This window comes from Eubalaena glacialis, chromosome 12, assembly GCF_028564815.1.
Source record: "Eubalaena glacialis isolate mEubGla1 chromosome 12, mEubGla1.1.hap2.+ XY, whole genome shotgun sequence".
NCBI classification, from domain to species: Eukaryota; Metazoa; Chordata; class Mammalia; order Artiodactyla; family Balaenidae; genus Eubalaena; species Eubalaena glacialis.
In genome coordinates, this window is record NC_083727.1 from 95,897,399 (window position 1) to 95,917,614 (window position 20,216).

The 20,216-nt window shown below is 40.8% G+C and overlaps 1 protein-coding gene across 6 annotated transcripts in view; it reads left to right on the forward strand.

Annotated features, from left to right (window-relative positions):
- The window catches only part of RIMS1 (regulating synaptic membrane exocytosis 1), a 469,742-nt gene extending 449,866 nt beyond the window's left edge, over positions 1 to 19,876 (forward strand). For all 6 annotated transcript variants that reach the window (XM_061206793.1, XM_061206788.1, XM_061206790.1 and 3 more), the window contains 5 exons: positions 9,870 to 10,008; positions 12,481 to 12,593; positions 16,053 to 16,154; positions 16,796 to 16,935; positions 18,184 to 19,876. In XM_061206793.1, the coding sequence (XP_061062776.1) occupies positions 9,870 to 10,008; positions 12,481 to 12,593; positions 16,053 to 16,154; positions 16,796 to 16,935; positions 18,184 to 18,402 (713 nt within the window). In that variant the 3' untranslated portion in view covers positions 18,403 to 19,876. The remainder of the gene's footprint in view (positions 1 to 9,869; positions 10,009 to 12,480; positions 12,594 to 16,052; positions 16,155 to 16,795; positions 16,936 to 18,183) is intronic.
- The last annotated feature ends 340 nt before the right edge of the window (positions 19,877 to 20,216 follow it).

The window sequence follows — 20,216 nt, forward strand, 5'->3', positions numbered from 1 at the left end:
ACCGCACAGCAGGAGGTGAGCGGAGGGTGAGGGAGAGAAGCTTCATCTGCCGCTCCCCATCGCTCCCCATCGCTCCCATTACTGCCTGAACCCCAGCCTCGTTCCCGTCCACACCCCGCCCCAGTCCATGGAAACATTGTCTTCCATGAAACCGGTCCCTGGTGCCAGAAAGGTCAGGGACCGCTGCTTCAGATCACTTTTTAATCAAGACAAGCTGCAATAAGTCCATCCCAGTATTGGGGGCTTAATTTCGTCCTCAGACAAATTAGGTGATTATTTATCCCCAGGTGCTTTAACTTGTGTTTAAATCATGACGTTTATTAAACAGGAAGACGACCTTGTGCAGTATCCACTCCCTAGACGTATTGGTTTGCTCGGGCTGCATAAGGAAATACCACAGACTGGGTGGTTCAAATAACAGAAACTTATACTCTCACGGTTCTAGGGGCTGGACGTCCAAGGTCAAGGTGCGGTTTCCTCTGAGGCCTCTCTCCTCAGCTTGCAGGTGGCCGCCGTCTTGCTGCCTTTTGGCATCGTGGCCTCTCTGTGCGTCCTGGTCTCCTCTCCTTGTAAGGACACCAGTCACATGCGATTAGGGCCTCCTTAGGGGGCTGATTTTAACTTAATCACCTCTTTGAAGGTCCTATCTCCAAACACAGTCGTACTGTAAGGGACTGAGGGTTAGGACTTCAACCTATGAATTGGGGGCAGGGGGTGGGGAGTGGGACGCAGTTCAGTCCAGGCCACGGGCACACTTTGGGAAGATGGAGGCTGTGAAGTCAAGCGGTTTGCAGCAGTGAGATGTCCAGCATGTGAATGCCCCTCCCTGACGCTTCTGGCCAGAACAGGATGTGGGGCAGGTGGTGTATTTCTGTGACTGTCCACCTCTTTACCTAAATATTTGGGAGGCAGCCTTATTAAGTTTAATATGCAGATTATTTAAAAGGCCATCTTGGACTCGGTCTTGCTCACGTTTTCACCAGCTGGGCAAGAGGAAAGGCTGAGGTCACAGTAGCAAACGTTTTGCTGGAAAGCTCAGTATGGTGAGTGGACTAGCTGGTCTGACGGCAGGTGTTCTGGGCGCTCAGAACAATGTGGGCTTCTCACCAGAGAACAGCTGTTAGCCACAGATGGGCTGGAAAGCAAAGGTCAATGATCAGCACAGACCAGCCCCTTTTCTAAAGCCATATCTGCAGAGAACTTAAGGTGCATGGCAGCACAGGAAACACCTTGCCTCTTTTGGGTTATGGGAACGGAATAAGAGAGCTTGGCTACATCACTGGGAAAGACTGGAAGAATTCTGAAAATATCATCAAGGGCACTTATTCCATCCATCTCACAAAAAGATTCTGAACGATCTTATTTTTAGCTTTTTGAGCACTGTGTATCTTTCATTATAAACCTCTTTGGAAAATGGGAAGAGGAAAGAGAAACAGTAGACGTTATGGCTTGTAGGATTAAACTGGAGAATGAATGAGGGAAACCATAAAAGTCCAAGAACCTTCATGCGATGTTCTAAAAATATTCTTCAGACCTATGAAACTTTTACAAGTTGTACTTATCTTGCATGGGATGAAGTATAATCAAGAACCTTGGCCCAGCACAAAAGCAACATTTTTGTTTGTTTGTTTAAAAATTACCCAAAAACCCTACTATGGCACTGTTGGAACCGACTGCCTAATAAAACTTTCCGACTATGTGGTCACCACAACGCTGAAAGCATCTGACACCAACAGAATTGCTGGGTCTTTTCTTGTAAAGAATGGTCTCTGGAGACCTGTGTTGTGCTGTACATAATACAAAGTATACACAACTGTGTGTGGTTAATGTTGGCACTGGGAGGACCAAGACTTTGAGGTCAATAAGGATCAATACTAATATAACATCAATACTAATGTAAGAGCCGCCCCAATGGTACCTAACCAGGCATCCTGAGAGCATCAGGTTGGAGGCCACGTGAGGGCCTCCCGGGCTGCACCCACCACTCACTGAACTCGGGTCAACCTGGAAATGCATCCATCTCAAGGGGCGGTGCTCCCCATCACCTCAGGACCTTTACATATGCTGCTCTCTTGGCCTGAAATATAAATTCCCCTTCACCATCGGTGTGGAGTTAAAATTTCCTTTGAAAATCGCTTGGATTCCAACCTGCGGTGTCTCAGGGAGTCCAGTCCTGTCAGTTGGATTGTTTTGCTGCCGCTTTGTTTGCACAGCAGATGAAGTAGTTGGTTGGTGTTTAGGCAGCCGATCTTAGAGCTCATTATAAACTCTGGAATTCTCCTCCGGAACTGAAATAAAGTGAAGGAAGAGAACGTCTGCATTTCTCACCTCCTGATTCTGCTAGGTTACATGCTCATTCAGTGGCAGAGCAAGCCGCAGACCACCCTCACTGTCTAAACTGTTCTCTCTCTTGCCCTCTCCTCCTCTCTCTGTATTATTGGGTTTACGTAAGATAAATACCTAAAGCCAAATAGATATAAAATAAATCCTCCGTGTTGCACTTTACACTGAATCACAATTAAACATGTACTTGCCAGTCTCTCCTACGAGGCCACAAGCTGCTTGGAATCAGGGCCTCTTTCCTTTCCACGTTTATATACACAGCACTGGCCTGAAGCACTCAGGAAACAGTTCCTTGAATCAGTCAATAAAGGAGTGAATGAACAAAACATATCAGATTATCCACAACAACGTTTCTGTTAAAAATAACTGAATTTTGTCACTGTACATATAAAAAAGTAAATCTTATCGCTGATCTCAGTTGTTACTTTCAGGGTCACCAAAAGGTTGCACTTACTCTGTAGGTTTCTCTGTGTGACTTGACAGGACATTATTACTTTTATCTTTTGGACTCCAACTGTTTAATTCATTAGGTGATATTCTTTTACTGATGTTTCCAGTTAATGGATGGAATTGACTCTTCGTTTGGCATTAGAGACTGCTCTGACTGAAAGATGATTTATCGGACATAATCGATCTTTATCCACCTCTCCAACCAATAATATTAGACCCGGAACTGTTGTGTTTCATCCTGTGCACTTGTTGATTCCCCTCTGCATAGAAACAAGCTCTGATATCACACGTCTTAAAAAATAGACAATCTGCTCTCATCCTATGTGACTCTCCAGATACTGTCTCTCAATGACTGCAAACCTTTTGGAAACGGTTCAGGAGCTGCTCTGCAGCTTCATCTCTCGCCCTCTCTTCTGATTGATGGTCCCCCTCAGGCCCCCAGGCACCCTCGAAATCAGCGATACCCATGGAGGCAGGCACTGTCATCGTGTCTGTGTGTCTGCTCCGTACTAAAATTCTAAGTAGTAATCGAGCCTTAATTATTTTACTTCCTGGAACACTTTACTCTTCTGATTTGTGCACTGCGACACTTACCTCTTTTTCTCCGAACCTTAAAAGGTCTTCCCTTGGAGACCCCTTAGCAGCCTTGATTTTCTTCTGGACCTTTAAATGTGGATATACCCCGGGCTCCGCTGCGCTGCCCCCCTGTTAAACCCTGGCGCCGCAGGTCTTTATCCCACCTGCATGCCCATGCCCGTGCGACCTGTCTGTCTGTCTGCTACCTCCCAACCTCTCCAGTCTTGAGCTGACCCTCGTGCCCTGACTTGTACATCTTCTTCCTGCTTTACTCTCCACGCCGCTCTCTTGGGGACCCCTCGAACGTCCACCAGAGAACTCAGAATTTCGACCCCCTACAACGAGTTCCTCTCCCTTTCCAGTAAGTGGCACCGTCATCCAGCTAGTTACCCTGACCGAAAACCTAGACGCCCCTGATTGCTCCAGTTTTCCTGGACCAGAGCGCGCGCGGGCTGTCAGCTCCACCGCAGGACAAGCTCAAAGCCCCTCCTCGCGCATCTGTGCTGCTCCCCCAGCCGCGACCGCGACCCCCGTCTTCTCTCTCCTTAGGTAGGAAAGCTTCCCCGTCCCCTGCTTCTTCCACCCCTACTCCTGCAGTTCATTCCCACCCAGTAGCTCGAGGGGCCCTTGGAGAAGGGAGATCAGACCGTGACCCTCCCCTTGGTTTCCCATCACGGTCAGCGCGGATTCCCCGCAGCCGCCCAGCGGGGCTGCTCCGCCAGCCTCTCCCCCACCATCCTCTCCCCGCGCACGTCTCAGACCCGCCAGGGGAGGTCAGGCCCTCCTCAGGGTCTGCCTCTAGCTCCTCTGCCTGGAATATCCTTCCTTCAGACCCTTGCACGGCGGCCTCCTTTTCTACAAGTGGCCTGCCCTGCCCAGCTGATCAAAAGGAATTCACTCGACTGAGACACGCTCTTCTTTATTTTTTTATGATGATTACCAGTATCTAAAATTATCATTTTTTAAACGATAACTTATATTATCTTTATTATATAAGTTATATTAATTTATGCTATCTTTTTTTTTAATGAATTATTTATTTTATTTATTTATTTATTTTTGACTGTGTTGGGTCTTCGTTTCTGTACGAGGGCTTTCTCTAGTTGTGGCAAGCGGGGGCCACTCTTCATCGCGGTGCACGGGCCTCTCCCTATCGCGGCCTCTCTTGCTGTGGAGCACAGGCTCCAGACGCGCAGGCTCAGTAGTTGTGGCTCACGGGCCCAGCTGCTCCGCGGCATGTGGGATCTTCCCAGACCAGGGCTCGAACCCGTGTCCCCTGCATTGGCAGGCAGATTCTCAACAACTGCGCCACCAGGGAAGCCCCAACCCCACACTCACTATCACGGCCTCTCTTGTTGCGGAGCACAGGCTCCAGACGCGCAGGCTCAGTAATTGTGGCTCACGGGCCTAGTCGCTCCGCGGCATGTGGGATCTTCCCGGACCAGGGCCCGAACCCGTGTCTCCTGCATTGGCAGGCAGATTCTCAACCACTGCGCCACCAGGGAAGCCCTATCTTTATTTTTTAATTGAAGTATAGTTGATTTACAATATCATGTTAGTTTCAGGTGTATAGCAGAGTGATTCAGTTATACATCTATCTATCTATCTATCTATCTATCTATCTATCTACCTATCTATTCTTTTTCAGATTCTTTTCCATTATAGGTTATTACAAGATACTGAGTAGAGTTCCCTGTGCTATACAGTAGGTCCTTGGTGTTTATCTATTTTATATATAGTAGTGTGTATATGTTAATCCCAAACTCCTGATTTATCCCTCCCCCCTTCCCCCTTTGGCAACCCTAAGTTTGTTTTCTGTCTGTGAGTCTATTTTTGTTTTGTAGATGAGTTCATTTGTATCTTTTTTCTCAGAGTGCACATATAAGTGATATCATGTGATGTTTGTCGAAAATTATCATGTTACCCGACCTGTTTCAGTTATTTATGGTATGTGATATCCTGTCTTATTACTGGTGTAGCTCCAACACCTAGAACGACGCCTGTTAGATTATAGGCCCTTGGTGCTTAATGAGTATTTATAGAATGAATTAATAAGTCAATAAGTTGTTTCTAAACATAGCATCTCTAAATATGAAAAGTGAGAGTTCATATCTAAATAGGACACATTTTGGAACATTCTGTGAGAGAAAATCTGCTCTTCCAAAGCATGTGTAAAATACTTACCCCCAATAATTGGATTTTACTAATTTTTGTGTGTTTGCGAATGTACAAGTTTTCTAATCCTTTTGTTCTTTGTATAGTACTTAGGATAGAAGTTTCAGGTCAAAGGTTTCATGACATCATTTGATAGCAAACTTCATGTCTTTATCTGGTTAATGATTCTTCAGTGGATACAAGTAATTATTAAATACTGGTGGTATCTTTAACAGACAGAACAGTATTTTCTAATATTTAATGGTTTAATACATTATATTGGTATTAAAAATGACATATGTAACATATTTATGCTATAATTATAGCATAGAGAGATGAATACAAATAATTATACACACTTGTATAGAATATATGTGATTCTAACAATGTTTTCAAATGAACTTGTAAGCCCTTATGAAAATGTATATGTGAAAATATCTGTGTAGCTAAACTATTGTTCTGTTTGTAAAATTAATCAGATCAGACACTGTGTTTTCCTAAACTGTGGTATAATGGAATGATCACAAGACTGTGGTTCAGAAAATCAGGTTTCTCATCCAGCTTCTGGGCTAACGAGGGCGATGCTGAACAAGCCTTTGTTCCCACTAGAATGTAAGCTCCATCAGGCAGAGGTTCGTGTCGGTTGTGCTCACTGCTGTATCACCAGCATCCAGAAAAGGCAAGGACCAGTGCAAGTGCTGGACAGATATTTGTTGCATGAATTATACTTCTCCAAATGTACAGTTTCCACATCTATAAAACAATGTTCCTTCCAACCCTTACATTCCGGATAATAAGAGAGCCCTTTGAATATATATCAGACAGATTCATGGCTGGAATTGTTTACCCAGCTGTTACCCGGGCCTTTATACAATTGTCTAGTGCATCAAAACTCTTTGTGATGAATATTTATTAACATGAGTAAGACAAGAGATGTCGGTCCATGATTGCCATCTTCAGAAGGACTAAAACAAAAACTTTAAAATTAAAAACTATTATTCAAATCCACCAAATTAAATAAGTATAAAAGAAAGTTCAATAACCAACCTCTTAAATGATGGTTTTGCAAAGTGTGTAGCACTTACATTTTGAAAGCTATGAAGGTTTAAAGCTGCTGTAAGGATTTGGGGACACCCTGTAGATACACCTTTCTTTGAGAAAACTTGATATCGCCCTTAAAAATACAAATTGATAAAGAACTCTTCACTTTTAAATTTTTTCTTTTCATTCATTGAACAAATATGTCATGACAACCACGTGTAACAGGTGTTAGGAAATGCAGGAGAAGCCAGGCTCTGACAGCCCCTCCCCATCATCTGGATGGCCAGGCACACAGAGCCTCCTGGCCGGACTCAGGATCAGCACCGGAAACACTGCAGAGGAAACCTGAGGACTGGGGGCTGCTGACCAGACAGCGGCCCCTCCTGACCGCCGTCACTCACAGCCTCCCCAGAACAGCCACCAGGACCAACCCAGCCATGGGGGCCACCGTCCAGTCCCTTCACGTCCTCCAAACCGATGCTTGATGAGACCCTGACCCCCTTTTTAATAAAACCATTGCTGCTCTGCCCCCGACACTCTCCATCCCCCTTCTCCTGCCTATTTTTTGTCTGTAACACAGATTACCAGCCCTATTATATATATTTGTTGATTTGATCATTGCCTTGCTTGTATACACACACGTATGTAAGCTCCATGACGGCAGAAAATTTGTTACTCATCAGTATATACCCAGCACCTAGAACAGTGTGGGACACCTGGTTGGTGCTTAGTAAATATTTGTTGGATGGATGGATGCATGGATGGATGCATAGATGGATGCATGGATGGGTAAATAAATGGACAACTGAATGAACAGATACTCTAACCTGAACCCCTTGCAGGTGATTCTCTTAACTGTTTCTCTCCAGTTTTCAGTATTCCCCCACCATATAGATTTAAAATTTGCCCTCATTTTTCTAGCTATCAACCTCATTATTTTCAATAGAATTTGGTGTTCTACCCTCGTTTATTGCCTCAGGCTGCCTGGGGTTAACATTTTTCACGATTCTAGTTGGCTCACTTGGGTAATACGCCCTAGGAGCTTGCCCCTTCCCCTCAGGCGGGGTGCAGCCAATATGCACGCAGGGATGGAACATTGCTCTACACGGTGACTTCATACAGGAACTACATCTAAGAAGGAGGCACAGGATACACATAAATAAACATCCAAACTAAGCTAAACAGCACCCAGAGTGGCCAAAGGTGAAGTCCCTGCCTTGAGTAAGTGTACAGATTCTACAATGACAAGTCCAGTGGGCAACACAGAGACCAGAAAGAGGACAGGTGAAGAATCCAGAGCCATAGGTGAGAAAATGGGTACATCCACGGGAAGGTTGGTAGGAGCACAAATTGCTACAAGTTTTCTAAACGGCAAGTTAGAAACAGTTAATAAGATCAAAGAGATTCCTACCCTTTCGCTAGCATTTCAACTTCTAAAAATTTATTCTATAAAAACTCCTGTAACAACTGGAAACATCCCAAATGCTCATCAGCAAAGAGGTGGTTTAATTGTGATGCCACATAGCCATACAATGAAACAGTACAATCTTTAAAAAGAATATAGACCTGTTTGTATTGTATTGTAATTGTGTTAAGTGGGATGAGAAAATGCACTTTCTTATGAGAGCTGTGATTCACACCACTGTTCTAGATACTAAGGATAACGGTGAGGAATATTCCCCACGTCCCCCTCCTTGTAGAAATTAAATTCAAATTGGTGAAACAACAACAAACAAACCAATGAAGCTTTACTGGCGGATGGAGCAACGTCACGAAGAACTATAAAGCGTGGCGAGGGGATAAAGAGTGACGAGGGTCAGAAAAAGCCTCTCTGCAGAGGTGATGTTGGAGCAGAGCCCTGAATAAACAAGAAAATCAGAAGGACAGACTGAGGGCAAAGGGCCCCGAAGCAGCATGCTTGGGGTGTCCAAGCAAATGCAAGGAAGGCAGAGTTGAGGGGAGGGCAGTGACCACGTGGGATGGGGGGAGGGAAGGTCTGAGAGGCAGCCAGGGACCCGATCGTATGCATTTTGGAGCCGTGATAACAGTTTGGACTTTCTTTTAATTTTGATTGATAAACTCTCAGAAGATCTTGAGCAAGGGAGTGACATATTCCAGTTTACTCAGCATGGCTGATATATAGAGAATATTCCACATTGAGTCCATAGGGTATAACCCATGACATCTTTTATTAGACAATTTACAAACGTGTTGCATTGACCCAAAATGAGAGGAAAACATTCAGTTTTCATACAGTTGATTTAAGAATGTTTTTAGGCATCTTCTTCACAGGGGTTTTATGAGGATTGAAAAGGTTATGTGTATACACATATATATGTATTTTATGTATGTGGTTATGTACATAGAGCATTTTTCATATATTATTCATGGGTATTAAATGATACTATGTGAAAATAAAATGGAAAGAAAACGAGAAATGCGTATAGAATGTGTAGGTAGAAAAAGCATGGCAGGTTGTAAAAGTCTAACAGTTTGTCTAACCTTTCGATATTGCTTGAATCAAATAAATGTTTTCGAATTCCATATCCTTGCTATGAATAGTATACTGGCTAGTGCATTTCAAAGGGGCTGAAGAAAGTTGCTCTGAACTTAGAGTTTATCAAGGAAATAATCAGCCAGTATGATTCACAGTGCAAATAGAGACTTAGCCCAAAACTGCGGTCAGAAGGCTACAGCTGGGTCGAAAGGCCATGCATAGCTGGGAAGCCTGGAATTGAGATAGTACCTGTTCTGCCTACATAGGTAACGTCTGTGTCATGTCAGATGAGATCATCTATGTTTCGGTGTTGCAAAAATCATTAAATAAAGTGCTACTTTTTTTTTTTCTTTGTGAGGATTGCAGATACCTGGCAGTACCAACACAGCGGTATTTTTCACGCTGAGTTCCAAGTGCCTCTTCTCCTTTAAAGGACATGGTCCATTCATTTAGGTTTGTCCCTATGCAGTTGGAACATCCCAGATTAGGAGAAACCTGTTAGGTTCCACAGAACAGTTCAGTGCAAAATCCAGTTTTTCACTGAAGTTGACAACAGCGGCAGTAATACAAGGAGTGCATTTTGGCTCATTGGGATACAGGCAGCTGGTCTACCTTCCGCTGCTACCCCCTTGGCCAAAGCATCCTTTGGCAAAGAGATTTAATTAATCAGAGTATTCTCTTAGACACTACTTTTCTGTGTAAATTTTTAATTATATGCATAATTAACTATCGTACTTGCAGAATCAATCGATATTCAGGGGGAATCGTCTGAAACAAACTTAGAGTTTCTTTCACTCTCTCCTGTCAGAGTCAGGCCACAAGAAGTTAAAAAGCACCATCCAGAGAAGCACAGAGACGGGAATGGCAGCCGAGATGAGAAAGATGGTGAGGCAGCCGAGCCGGGAGTCTACGGATGGCAGCATCAACAGTTACAGCTCCGAGGGAAAGTAAGTGGCCTCTGCACATCCGCGTGGCCCGGGGCCAAGGGTCCTGTAGTCACAGGGCAGATAGCAAGGCCCCGAGGGTGATCCTGCAGCTTCTTTATACAGCCAGGAGGTCAACCATCCATTTGAAAACAGCCTGACCTCTCTGGATACACACACACACACACACACACACACACACACACACACACACGGACACACCTCTGCACCTGGTCACACAGACGTTTCAAAGGGATGAAGAAAATGGCGGGTGAACGTGAATAAGCTGACTTCTATCATCCAGAAAATCTCAGAATAGTCCATGACCGGATGTTTATTGTAGAAATGCCACATTTAATGGATTCTTTCGTGTGGGAAATTCATTGTCTGGCCCAGTTACCAAAATCTGAATTAAAACTTAGAAGTGTGGAACTAATTGCCCATATTCCTACTTTTCTCCAAACTATTTTGGGCTCTAAGTTGTTGTAAGTCTAACGTTCTCATAATAGCAACTTAAAATTTCTTGTTTTTAAAACATCACGAATTCATTTTTACCTTAGGGGAAAAAAGCCCAGGAGCTACCTGCTTCATTATTTTTCTGATTCAAGAATTTTAGTTAATCCTGAAATGAATTAATTTTGAAAAAATATAACCAGATTTTTGTTTTGGTTACTTGACATGATTTTTACCTTTTCATATAGATCTTGCACAAAACCTGCATTTTCCTATGCTTGAGAATTCTTCTGGTAAAATTGAACTTTTACTAAGGTGATAGATAACAAGTAATTAGTATCCTACAGTGGGTTACTTGGGGATTGGCCATGTACAAGTTTTCCATAATTATTTATTACCATTCAAATATCTTTTCCCCATCTAATATTAATAATTTATTTTATTTTACTGGCATTTTTCTATTCTGTTCAGAAAATGAAGTAAATTCTGCCAAGTTAATGTTCATGATATGCTTTCCCATTCCTAAAACTGGTGAATCCCTTTATTTGCTCCAATGAGTGATATGCATATTCCCAGCAAGATACAGCCAAGAACAAAAATCAGCAGGCATGATGTTATGTAGTTAAACTTGCTGACAAAATACCAATATTTGCTGAAGTATTATGAAGCAATCTGCAAATAGAAAACTAGAGACACTCCTTTTGGATATAAAAATTAACAAATCTAGATTGGGATTGACATATACACACTACTGTATATGGAATAGATAACTAATAAGAACCTACTGTATAGCACAAGGAACTCTACTCAATACTCTGTAATGGCCTATATGGGAAAAGAATCTTAAAAAGAGTGGATATATGTATATGTATAACTGATTCACTTTGCTGTACACCTGAAACTAACACAACATTGTAAATCACCTCTACTCCAATAAAAGTTTTTAAAAAAGTAAAAATTAACAAGCCTAATAATATTTACCTCTACCATGAATAAGCCACTTAACCTCTTATAGATTTATTTTATAGTCTCTGGATAGGATAATAATTAATACCCTATCTAATTCCTTTGATTGTGAAGAAACAATATGTGTGAAAGCACACTGGAAACAATCAATCCTTATAGAAACCTGTTTATTCCAAAAAATACTTACTGAAGTCCAACTGTGTAACAAGCTTGGTTCTTGTTACCCAGGAGATGTCAGTAAACAAGAGCACAGTCACTGCTCTGGGAGAGCCTGCAGCCCGGGGCTTCAGGCAGTCCCGGTGTGGTGAGAAATAGACATACGTTAACCAATTCATTTCCATTTGAATTAAATAAAAATCTCAGGTAATATGAAATTTTAATTCTTTCAGAAATGAAGAAATTAAACATTTTGATTTGTAAATAAGAATTTGTACTATACTATAATATATATTCAAGAAATTATTAGCCATTTCTTAACATTTAGCGTTAATGTTACTTAATGCTCATGAGCAATTATTTATGTATTAGTTCATGACATAAAATTTTGCACCTTGTATCTTACATCAGTGATACATTTATGTAGGGATTTATATTTGTAAAGTGTGCAGAAAACTTACTACATTAAAAACTATAACTGAGCCCTCCTGAATAAAACATCAGGTCTTTTTTTAAACTTTGTATTTTTTATTGGAGTATAGTTGATTAACAATGTTGTGTTAGTTTCAGGTGAACTTATGGTTACCAGGAGGGAAGCGGGGGAGGGATAACTGGGAGTTTGTGACTGACATGTACACATTGCTATATTTAAAATGGATAACCAACAAGGACCTACTGTGTAGCACAGGGAACTCTGCTCAATATTATGTAACAACATCAGGTCTTAAATTGATCGCTTAGACCTTTTCGCCATCAGTGCTGAGCTTCATGGGCTTGGTTCAGAGGAAATGCAAAGAATCAGTAAGTAAACCGATTGCCTAAGTACTGTTTGATTCATGATCAGAATTCGTCATCTAATGGAAACTAATGAAAAGAATTCTAGAAGATCTAATGTCTTGATTTTTGTCCTTTTGCTAATAGCTTAATATTTCCTGGAGTGAGACTAGGAGCGGATAGTCAGTTCAGTGATTTTCTCGACGGACTGGGACCAGCCCAGCTTGTTGGCCGCCAAACCCTCGCCACCCCTGCAATGGGTAAGAATAATTTTTTTCTGTAGGAAAACTGATGTTTCATGGTTGATAAGATCATTTAAAGTAGCATAATAAAATAATAATAATAAAAAAATAAAGTAGCATAATAGTAATACAAGCGAGAAGCCACATTTTAGCTCAGGTGTTGCTGGTTTCAAATGACTATTCCAATTTCTAATGCATTTTTCTAACTTGAGATAGGCAAAATGACTAAAGTTAGTCATTAATCTCTGAATTATCAAAATTCTGTTAAGACAGAGAGTCTACAGTAAATCCAAATGTAGGAGAAGGGTAGAATTTTATAGCACGGAAAAAACGATGGATTATTCAATAAAGGAGATTGGCGTAAGTGTCTAGCTATGCAAAAAAATATTAATGAAATTACCTCCCTACTTCAGAACTTAAAAAAATAATGTTTTGGGGGCTTCCCTGGTGGCGCAGTGGTTGAGAATCTGCCTGCCAGTGCAGGGGACACAGGTTCGAGCCCTGGTCCGGGAAGATTCCACATGCCGCGGAGCAACTAAGCCCGTGCGCCACAACTACTGAGCCTGTGCTCTAGAGCCCGCAAGCCACAACTACCAAAACCCACGCGCCTAGAGCCTGTGCTCTGCAACAAGAGAAGCCACTGCAATGAGAAGCCCGTGCACCACAACGAGGAGTAACCCCTGCTCGCTGCAACTAGAGAAAGCCCGCGCGCAGCAACGAAGACCCAGCGCAGCCAAAAACAAATTAATTAATTAGTTAATTAAAAAAAAAATTTAGACTCAATTGTAAAGGAGAAACAGGGGGTGGAGAAAGACACTGGAAAATACTGAAAATCACTTAAGTTAATGTTTCTATACTCTTGGAGTGGGAAAGAACTTCCAGACCAAAGCCAGATAAACTTCTACTAGCAAAATATGCCATATATAAAGTTTAAAAAGAGGATAAATGGAGAAAATTATGTGCAACATGTGAAATAGATGTTTCCTGAAGGACATGAGATTCCAGCTTGAAAGAACCCATAGAGTAGTCAGCAAAATGCCTGAGAATAGGTCAACACAGAGACATCATCGTGAGATTTTACAGCACCAGAGGTTGATAGAACACCCCACAAGTCCCCTAAGAAGAAAAATAATTTTATGCAGACTATCAAAAATCTGCTTCTCATTGGACTCTTCAATAATAATACTGGAATCCAGAAGATGAGCATTGCCTTTGAAATTCTGAGTAACAATTGATTTCCAACGAAGGCTAAAATAGCCAGTCAAATCATCAAGTAAGTATGAGGCTAGAATAAATACATATTCAGACAGGAATGGTCTCAAAACATTTTCCTTATACCCAACATTGCTCGGAAAGCTATTGGAGGATATACTTCAACAAAATGAACTAAGTGAATGTAAAAACTGTGAACTAAAAAAGAGGAATATGACATCCAGTGAATAAATGCTTCCACACAAGAGAGAAATGGGTGGGATACCCAGGATGGTAGTGAAGGAAAACGTAACAAAACAGCTGCAACGGGCTTTATAAGCAACCTGTCCAAGCTGTATCAATAGCATGTCAGATTCGTAAGACAAAATCTATAGAATACCTAATGTGCTTGACTTTATGGAAGAGATAAACAACCAGGAGAGAGTAAGGGGTTGAATCAGTGATACATCCATAAAAATGTCAGCAAGGGCTTTTTAAAAGACACTTAGTGGGTGTAGGGAAAAAGAAGAGTGTCCAAGAAATAAGACGTAATCATGGTACTCCAGTTCACTCGGCTACAAATAATGTTGCCTAATCATAATATAAATATTAATATTGGGCGAAGAGGATGACAGAAAATGTCAAGTATATGGTGGGGGTAGGAAGCAGTGAGAGAGAGCAAAATTGGGGGTCAATAATGATATCTAAAACTGAAGAAAAAAAGGAAAATATATGTATGGTATTTAGAGATAGGGATGCAAATGCCAAAAAGTAAAAAATAAATCAGTTAAAATACTGAGAATTTTGCAAACAGTGACCTTTGGAAGGCAAGAGGTTGAGAGAAAGGCCGGGAATTTTTTTTTTTTTTTTTCGGGAATATTTTATACTAATAACAAGTCTTAGAGAACAGTTTGACTCTTTAAACTATGTGTGTATGTGATTAAAACAAAAGCAAAAACCCAAGAGTCCAGGAGCTAAGGTCTGAAACAGAATTATTATAAACAATAAACGATAAACTAATAAACAATCCAGAACCACAATATTGATCAATGGACCAGGCAAGTAAAAGGAATTCACAACTGAGAAAGTAGAGATGATTCAACCAACTAAAAACAACTTAGAAATAATTATATTTGATATTTTCAGGGATAAAGTATCGTATCATTCAGAAAAAGTTGAGCATCTTATAAAAAGAGGTAAAGGACATGAACAGGCAACACAAAAGAAGGAATAAAAACTGAAAATATTTAGAAATATGTTCAACCTCCCTAATAATCAAAGAAATGCTAATTATAACTTTTTGAATGTCAGATTGGCAAAAAGTAGGCATGTTGCTCATAACAGTATTAGTGGGCTGTGGGAAATGGGAAAGACAGATTCCTCTGGTCACAGTACAAACTGGCACAACCTTTCTGAAGGATGTTGGCAATACACATGGCATTTTTAAATGTCCATTCAATTAGACCTAACAATTTAAAATCTGGGAATTTATGCTCAAGAAATAATTGACCAACGGTGCAAAAATTCTTTATAAAGCTGTTCATTCTAATGCTGTTTATGATGACAACAATGTAGATAACCTGTATTTCCATCCAGAGGGATCTGGTTAAATAGGTAATGACATGCCCATTCAGTGGTTCATACAGTCAATAAATTGAGGATGTATGGTCATCATGGATAGATAGATAGATAGATAGATACACATATAGTTAGAGAGATAGAGATGGTTAGATTGATACATAGATATAAATAGTGATAGAGAGAGAGATAAGGAAAGAAGGAAGGAAGGAAGGAAGGGAGGGAGGGAGGGAAGGAGGGAGGGAGGAAGGAAGGAAGGGAGGAAAAGAAGGGAAGAAGGAGGAAAGAATGAATGAACTTGTGAAATTGCTAGGATATTTACCAAAACATTAATGGAGGTTTTCTCTAGATAATGGAAACACAGATAACTGTACTTTTTATTAAGAAGTATTATATAATAGATGACATAAAGGATAAGAAATCTTATTAGAGTACAAGAATCACTTAAATACTTCAGTATTGTTGCAGTTAAGTCATTTATAAACTAGTATGAGGCTCTCGCAAGTTAGATTAGCACCAGAAAAATGAAGAGAAACATTTCAAAACCTGATTTGGAGGTAGGGAAAGAAAATGGGGTAGGGGAGCTCAAAATATTAGTTATTTATGAAGATCATGAAGATCGTAATTTGGAGTCTCTTATGGACCTCTATTTTTTTAACTGCATGTGACTGCAAAGAAGCTGAAACATTTTGCTTCCTTCACTCACAGGTGATATACAAATTGGAATGGAGGATAAAAAGGGCCAATTAGAAGTTGAAGTGATTAGAGCACGAAGCCTCACGCAAAAGCCTGGTTCCAAATCCACGCCTGGTAAGGAGCGGTGTTACTATTTGGACAAGAGAGTCTTACATGGGCAAAAACTCAAAACATTTGCTGCATTTGAATTTCACATGCTCTATTTTGCATTATCTGATTGATTAACAAGACAGCTTTTCTATGTTCTTTGATTGTGGATCAAAGAAAAGTGGATCATAAAAGTGGATCTGGGTTTTCCTTGCACAATTATTCTGTCAGGAAGTATTAGGAAGAGTCTTGTTGTATTAAGACAAAGTTTAGTTAGGATGGCTTCTTAGCTGTGTCAGTTATTTATTTTTCTGCCCATTTATAAATGCGGGATAAAAATTTAGTTCTAATCACAAAAAGGATGAGCTTTTAGATATAAAATGAGCTTTAAGATATAAACCTGTTTCGTATTGCCAGCCATAAACCAAGTCAGTCAGAATCTTATGATAACTTTGCATGCATTTACTTCAAAAGAGGAGAATGGCATTAGTGGTAACATATGGGTTTTAAGGGATAGAATTTATGGAGCACTGAAAATTTTAAATGGTTTAAATAATCAATGGGAAACTTTCAACAAGCATCTCTATTTGTCTAAGGAAGCATTCTCTAATAAAAACAATTTAACTTGAAGGATTAACTTCTTATCTGTTAATGTTACCTTTGTTCAGCTCCATACGTCAAAGTGTATCTTTTGGAGAATGGGGCCTGCATAGCCAAAAAGAAGACAAGAATTGCACGAAAGACCCTTGACCCCTTGTATCAACAGTCCCTGGTTTTTGACGAAAGTCCACAGGGTAAAGTCCTTCAGGTCAGTATTGCTGGTTTGACTTTTTACACTGTAACAGGCCCATTATCCATATCAACATTGAAGAGGTGGTCCAACAGGAAGAGAATAAAGTCCAAATTGTTCATTTACAATATACGTAATATATAGTATCAAAATATCTTTTGGTTCTAATGGAAAACAAGATTTTAATTTTCACTCTCCTTTTCTTCCTTCTCTCCATCCTCTCCTTTTACTTCTGCTCTATTTCCCACCCATTTCCTCTCCTAGATAGATAGATAAATAGATGATAGATAGATAGATAATTGATAGATAGATAATCAGGGCAACCAATGCTAATACTGGTTTATTGAGCCAGACATGGGATTCAAAGAGGAAGAAAGGAAAGGACCAGCAAACATTCAGGACGGGTTGAGTGTCAGGTGCATTGTTAGGTGCTTCCTTTTCTAAATGTTTTGACCACGGTTATTCCCATTTTAAAGATTATGTCTGAGGGTCACAGGGATTAAATAATTTGGCAAGGTTACTCAGTAAATTGAAAAGGCAAGATTCACCATCCCTGCCTGTGTAAAGCAGTTGAGTGAGTTCATTTGGGAACCTCCACTGGGGATTAAAGGGTTGGAAACAGAAGCTGGCACGAGTGTAATGGAAATCTTACCTGACACCAAAAGGAGAGAGAAGGTGGTAATTGTCGGTGAGCTCACTGACTTATTAACGTCTGATCAAGTCAAAACTGTCAGGCAAGTCCTCAAGGGCACCAGCTTACAATTATTGTTCAACTTGCCCCTTCACTAACAAGTCTATAATATAAAAGAAATTTAATGAATATTCTCATCCTTTGTACATATTCCACCATCCACGCATGCCATGGTACAGGGAGTTGGGTTGGTTCGCCCTCCTAGCTTGCACACATTTTCATTTGTATATCTCTGTGGCCCTGCACTTTGCTTACTAGATCGTAGTTGCTAAAGACGGTTTTGAATTTATATATACATAAACTTGTGTATTCATTTTTAACATGGTTTATGTAGACAATACCCTCATTGACTAGGGAAACGTGATTGGCGTTCCATCACATCTAAAAATCCTGGTGAAGTGTCTCTCGGAGTACCTGAAGGATAGTACCTTTTTATTATTATACCTCCTTGGTCTTAGTTATATTCATTTCCCCCGCTTCCCTCACTGGCTCACTTTTACAGAATAGTTTGCTTTCAACTGTTCACACATGAAGGAGAGAAGCTCAGGCTTTACTGCAGTTGTCTGTCTCTGCAGGTGATTGTCTGGGGAGACTACGGCAGGATGGACCACAAATGCTTTATGGGCGTGGCCCAGATCTTGTTGGAGGAACTGGATCTTTCCAGCATGGTCATCGGCTGGTACAAGCTGTTCCCCCCGTCATCACTGGTTGAACCCACGCTCACCCCCCTGACCCGCCGGGCTTCCCAGTCATCTCTGGAAAGTTCCACCGGGCCCCCCTGCATCCGGTCCTAATGAACTCACACCAGTAAGACTCTACCTTCACGATAATAATCTGAACCAGATATTTCATGATCGAAAGAATGGTTGGAGACAGACAATCAACTTGTGTTTTGCCGGTAGTCGTGTTTCAATAATATGTCCCTATCGTTGTTTAAAACCTGGCTTCACATGACAGAACAAGGCAGTTATCAAATACAGGAAGTCAATGTGCTAGTGAGAATCACTGATGCTTCTGACAAATGAGAGAGGGGAAACTACAAATTCACACACACACACACACACACACACACACACACACACACACATCCCAAATTGAACTGGAAACTCTCACTCTGTGAAAAGCTGTATTTTACCTGTTTTTTGCACAAACCGCAAGCAGTGTTATTTCCCTGGGGTTGACAAGTTTTGTTTATTTGTGTGTAGTTTGTTGATTTCGGTTTCTTGATTTGTTTTGTTTCGGTTTGGTTTTCACTGTATTTGTTATTTCCACTCGTTTTTGGCTGTGTCATGACAGACAGGCCTCGTGATATTTACAGAGACCCTTCCTTTCTTTTTCCAAAAGCACCAAAAAAAAGGGCTGAAGCAGTCTCTGTAGCGTCTCCGCAGAGTGTGTACAACAAGACAAGATGAGGCCAACGCAGGGTTTCACTAGCTTTCGCTTTATAATCCTTCCAGGTCTTATGTGTAGAAACCCAGAAAACAAAAAGTTATCTTCCAAAGACAAATAACCAGAGAATCACTTTTTTTGAATGAAGCGCATATCTGTTTGCATTCTAAAACATTAATTTATGTTTTCCACTGTTTTGCATGGAATACTTTTACAGAACCGAGTCTGCAGCTAGTGCTGGGAACTAAACTGACAGCATCATGGTACCTTGGAAACACTCCTGGTAATGCCTTTTCCTTCCTGACATCCAAAAAAAAAACAAAAAAAGCAAAACAAGTATATGCTCATGTGTACAAACCATATTTTTGACTTCCCAAAATGGTGACTAGAAATGGATTTTTGAGCCTCAGACACGTTGAGCAATGCCCGGGCTCCTCAGCCATGTCTCAGTGTAGACACACCACCTGTCCTGGAAAGAGCAAGGTATGGGCTGTTAATATTCCACTGGAAATTCCAGTCAAAATATTCTGCACTAAACTCATGTTTTTTTATCCAATTTTAATTTACATTTCTTTGAGATTGATGCAAGCACAAAGCTTGATTTTTTTAATGCAGAGTATCTTACTTCTGGGGCGGGGGGGGGAAATGAAACAAAGTCCAATTTCAATTTGCATTTTCTTCATCTGAGTTTTTCTCGGCCTTGAATTCCCTCGTGACCTTCTGTATATGTACTACCAACTGCAGGCTCTGCAGGTGCATTGAGATCTTCTCCCTCCTTTTATGTGTCCCTCCACTTTTGTGATTTCACAGATAGAGCGGCATGACTTGGAACTGTTCAAAGCTGCATGCACGTTTTGTAAAAAAAAAAAAAAGAAAGAAAGAAAGAAAATAAAGAAAGAAAAAGCAAAGAAAAGAAACAAAGGGTTATTTAATAATGTATGTTAGTTCCACATAGGCCAGCTTGTATGTTGCATGTACTTGTACAGTTTGCTTGTTAATTACTCTACTGAAATAACCAAGAAATCTAAGCCATCCATTTTTTGTTATAGACATTTTTGCAGGTTTCAGCCAGACTCAGTCTGTGAGTCGGGGGTGAAATGTCTATAGATGGACTTTATTTTTTACCCTCTGGAAAACGTGATGTAGTATGGACCAAATTCCTTCTAATAAATATTTTGGTGTAGATTCCTCCTGTGGGGCTGTAACACATGTAGACACT